Source organism: Vollenhovia emeryi, unplaced genomic scaffold (assembly GCF_000949405.1).
Source record: "Vollenhovia emeryi isolate VEMERY1.0 unplaced genomic scaffold, V.emery_V1.0 DF940083.1, whole genome shotgun sequence".
In the NCBI taxonomy this organism is placed as follows: domain Eukaryota; kingdom Metazoa; phylum Arthropoda; class Insecta; order Hymenoptera; family Formicidae; genus Vollenhovia; species Vollenhovia emeryi.
In genome coordinates this window covers 10,253-13,067 of record NW_011966283.1, presented here as the reverse complement: position 1 = coordinate 13,067, position 2,815 = coordinate 10,253, and the positions used below count along the sequence as shown (strand labels likewise).

The following is a 2,815-nucleotide window of genomic DNA, read 5'->3' as shown; positions in this document are numbered from 1 at the left end:
TAAATAGATATCTTGTGTGTGTGTGTGTGTTTTACGATATAATAATCGTTAAAATAAATCTGTAACGAATTTCAGAAAGATGCCGAATCCAGGATTTATCGTCGCAGAATTCTCCGACGGTATCCAAGTAATACTGAAAACTTGGTTACAAAATAAAGTTCTGTGTAAATATCCTTCACATTATAAGACAGACTCGAGAATTCGGAAGGCAATTGAAAAAGAAGAAACGCCAACTTCTGTCTGGTCTTCCTTTAAAGTTAAGAGGATTTTTGGCGAGTATCGTAAGTATTTAAGTAAAATAACTTTTAATTTATTTTTCATAATATTTGCTAATAATGTTTAAAATATTTTCAGCGTCTTTACGAAAGGCCGATGAGAAAGCCAAACTGGCAATCTACACGTCAGACATGGATACCGACAAAGAAGCGAGATGTTACAGAAAAATTAGAGCGAAAAAATTTGTATCCTCGTCTGAAAGCGAAGAAGAAACATGCACAGACGTAATTTTACCATTTTCTCCATGTCCTCCAAAACGTAAGTACACAAACAAATATATTAAGTTTATGATATACGAAATACGAAATTCTAATATTTTCTATTTTTTAATAGATTTTAATAGATTTAATAATTTTTAATTTCATGCATTGAAAGGTCCCCGACTGTATGGTACAAATGAAAGTTCATACATTACATGTTCTGGGGATTCTGCGATAAGAAACGGCGAATCACAAGAGATGCGAAATTCAAGTTCCCGATCATTTTTGCAAGGTAATATTAATTTATTGATAGTAATATTGAAAAATAGAAATATATAAATATAATATTTCCAATATTATTGTCAAATTTTGCATGTCTTATCCTAAGCTTTATTTCAAGTACAAAGTACTATATTTATTATATATTTCATATGTAGATCTGGACAATCATAATATTTCATACGCAAGAAATGAAGAAGCGCACAACAGTGCTGTATACCCAAAAGAAAAAAATAGAGAAAACATATCAAATCGGCACGTGGATAACATGGAGGAAATCGGCCGAAGCTATACACAAGACAAAGAGAGACGTACAGAGAAAAAAGATGATAATCATCAATCTTCACAAGATGCAATTGGTAAGTAAATATTCATCAAATATCATATACACACGTAATACATACTGTGTTAATAATATATTTTTGCTAAAAAAATTAATAATTTTTAATAATTTTATTCTAAAACATACATAAGTTTTACAACTGTAACTTACAATTAGTATTTCTGAAACTTTTACTTATACCTAAAAACATTTTCTATATTTGAAAATAATAATGGATACCAAGTCTTTCAGTTATTTCTCAAATTTTCAACATTAAAAAATGTAGAACTCATCTCATTACTACTTTCATAATTATTATAAAATATAATATTATTATTATGTTATAATACTTTTTAATAATATTATATATATAACTTATAATAACAGATATGCAAAAATATTCATATATGTTAAAAAAAATATCAATTTAAAATGTTCACGAACATATATTTTATTTGTTTATTAAATTATATTAAATTTATATTTACAGTGGATCATTTGAAAAGATTAACGAGAGAAATAGCGACCATAAAATATGATATGAGGCAAACACTTACCTTGCTGGATATTTTAGTTAAAAAGATAATTATGGAAACAGAAGTGGACAAGAACACGGAGATTTCTTTTGACAGCGTTGAAACCCGATTTCCGTTGCAAACTGTTAAAGAATTGATGGAGATGGAGGAGATCTTGAAACATTATGATTCCCAACATAATGCTGCAATAGTAAGTTAACGCATATGCATTTAAGTTAATATTAAATATAATATACAGATTTTAGTTTTAGAGATAGTAATGTAAAATTATTTTAATTCACAGCGCGCGTATATCAAAACTATCGGAGGAACTAACGTCACTGATGCCGTAAAGAGAATATTATATAAAATATTCTCAAACAAATTGGCGGAGAAGTACAATTGGGAGGGTCGGAAAGGAAATATGCGGAAAGGAACCACTGCGTAAATTGGAACTAATAAAAGTGATTTTCAGTAAGTACTACGTAGCAGTATTTATACGCAAAAAGTTTTGTAAACAAGTAAGAAATGCAAGCTTTTGATAAATTTTTAACTTCCAATTCTAGATATAACAAATTATCGTTTTGCTCAATTTTAGTTTTCATCTTAACTAAATATTATTGCCAATTTTTACATTATAAGAAGTTTATAATTGTTCAATGAAATACGATGCACTGTATTTATATTTTAAAAAAAGATTAAAATGAGGAAAATGTTTGCAGGCTGCGTACTTCGGAATATTCCAGACACCGATCAGGGCAAGTTCTGTGGCGACTCACGCCACATCAGGCGCGCGGGCACCGCACGTCACGGCGCCGCTACTGCGAGCGCCGGTGACACGGCGGTGGTTCGGCGCGCATACTCGCCCTTAAAATTTAGTGGCGAAGGATATATAAAGACCTCCGGCGACGACGAAATTCAATAGACAATAAGTGATTCTTGTCGGAGACAGTTCGCGAGAGCGTCAGTCTACAGCACGGTCTTATACACAGGTCGGGACACTCCTATACCGGCTACATGCTTTCAAGTGTGCTCAAAGTGACGCCAATATGGCGGTCAGCTCAGGCCTAAAGGTGCAATTTCACGTGACTTTTCGACGTAGTGGGGGAAAAAGTTGACAGAAAAATTTTTATGATATATATTTAAAAACTTACCTTTTTAAAAAAAGGTAAAAAAAAGCACCAAGTCTAAGCTCCAATTCAAACGAATATATTTTGTTACTC

At 31.5% G+C, this 2,815-nt stretch overlaps 2 protein-coding genes across 2 annotated transcripts; both read left to right on the top strand.

Moving 5' to 3' along the window:
* The first annotated feature begins 14 nt into the window (after positions 1 to 14).
* Positions 15 to 982, top strand: LOC105556345. The gene is made up of 3 exons (XM_012003429.1): positions 15 to 281; positions 355 to 768; positions 914 to 982. Exons 1-2 carry the CDS (start codon positions 80 to 82, stop codon positions 633 to 635), a joined length of 483 nt encoding a protein of 160 aa, XP_011858819.1. The 5' UTR covers positions 15 to 79; the 3' UTR covers positions 636 to 768; positions 914 to 982.
* A 41-nt stretch (positions 983 to 1,023) lies between these two features.
* On the top strand, positions 1,024 to 2,040 carry LOC105556346. The gene is made up of 3 exons (XM_012003430.1): positions 1,024 to 1,114; positions 1,568 to 1,803; positions 1,897 to 2,040. Exons 1-3 carry the CDS (start codon positions 1,024 to 1,026, stop codon positions 2,038 to 2,040), a joined length of 471 nt encoding a protein of 156 aa, XP_011858820.1.
* The last annotated feature ends 775 nt before the right edge of the window (positions 2,041 to 2,815 follow it).

Bases quoted from the DNA above. Each gene is read 5' to 3' on its own strand.
- LOC105556346 (XM_012003430.1), top strand. From the start codon at position 1,024: ATGGAGGAAATCGGCCGAAGCTATACACAAGACAAAGAGAGACGTACA. The intron at 1,115-1,567 runs GTAAGTAAATAT...TTATATTTACAG, and splicing joins ATCTTCACAAGATGCAATTG to TGGATCATTTGAAAAGATTA. The intron at 1,804-1,896 runs GTAAGTTAACGC...TTTAATTCACAG, and splicing joins CCCAACATAATGCTGCAATA to CGCGCGTATATCAAAACTAT.
- LOC105556345 (XM_012003429.1), top strand. From the start codon at position 80: ATGCCGAATCCAGGATTTATCGTCGCAGAATTCTCCGACGGTATCCAA. The intron at 282-354 runs GTAAGTATTTAA...AAATATTTTCAG, and splicing joins GAGGATTTTTGGCGAGTATC to CGTCTTTACGAAAGGCCGAT.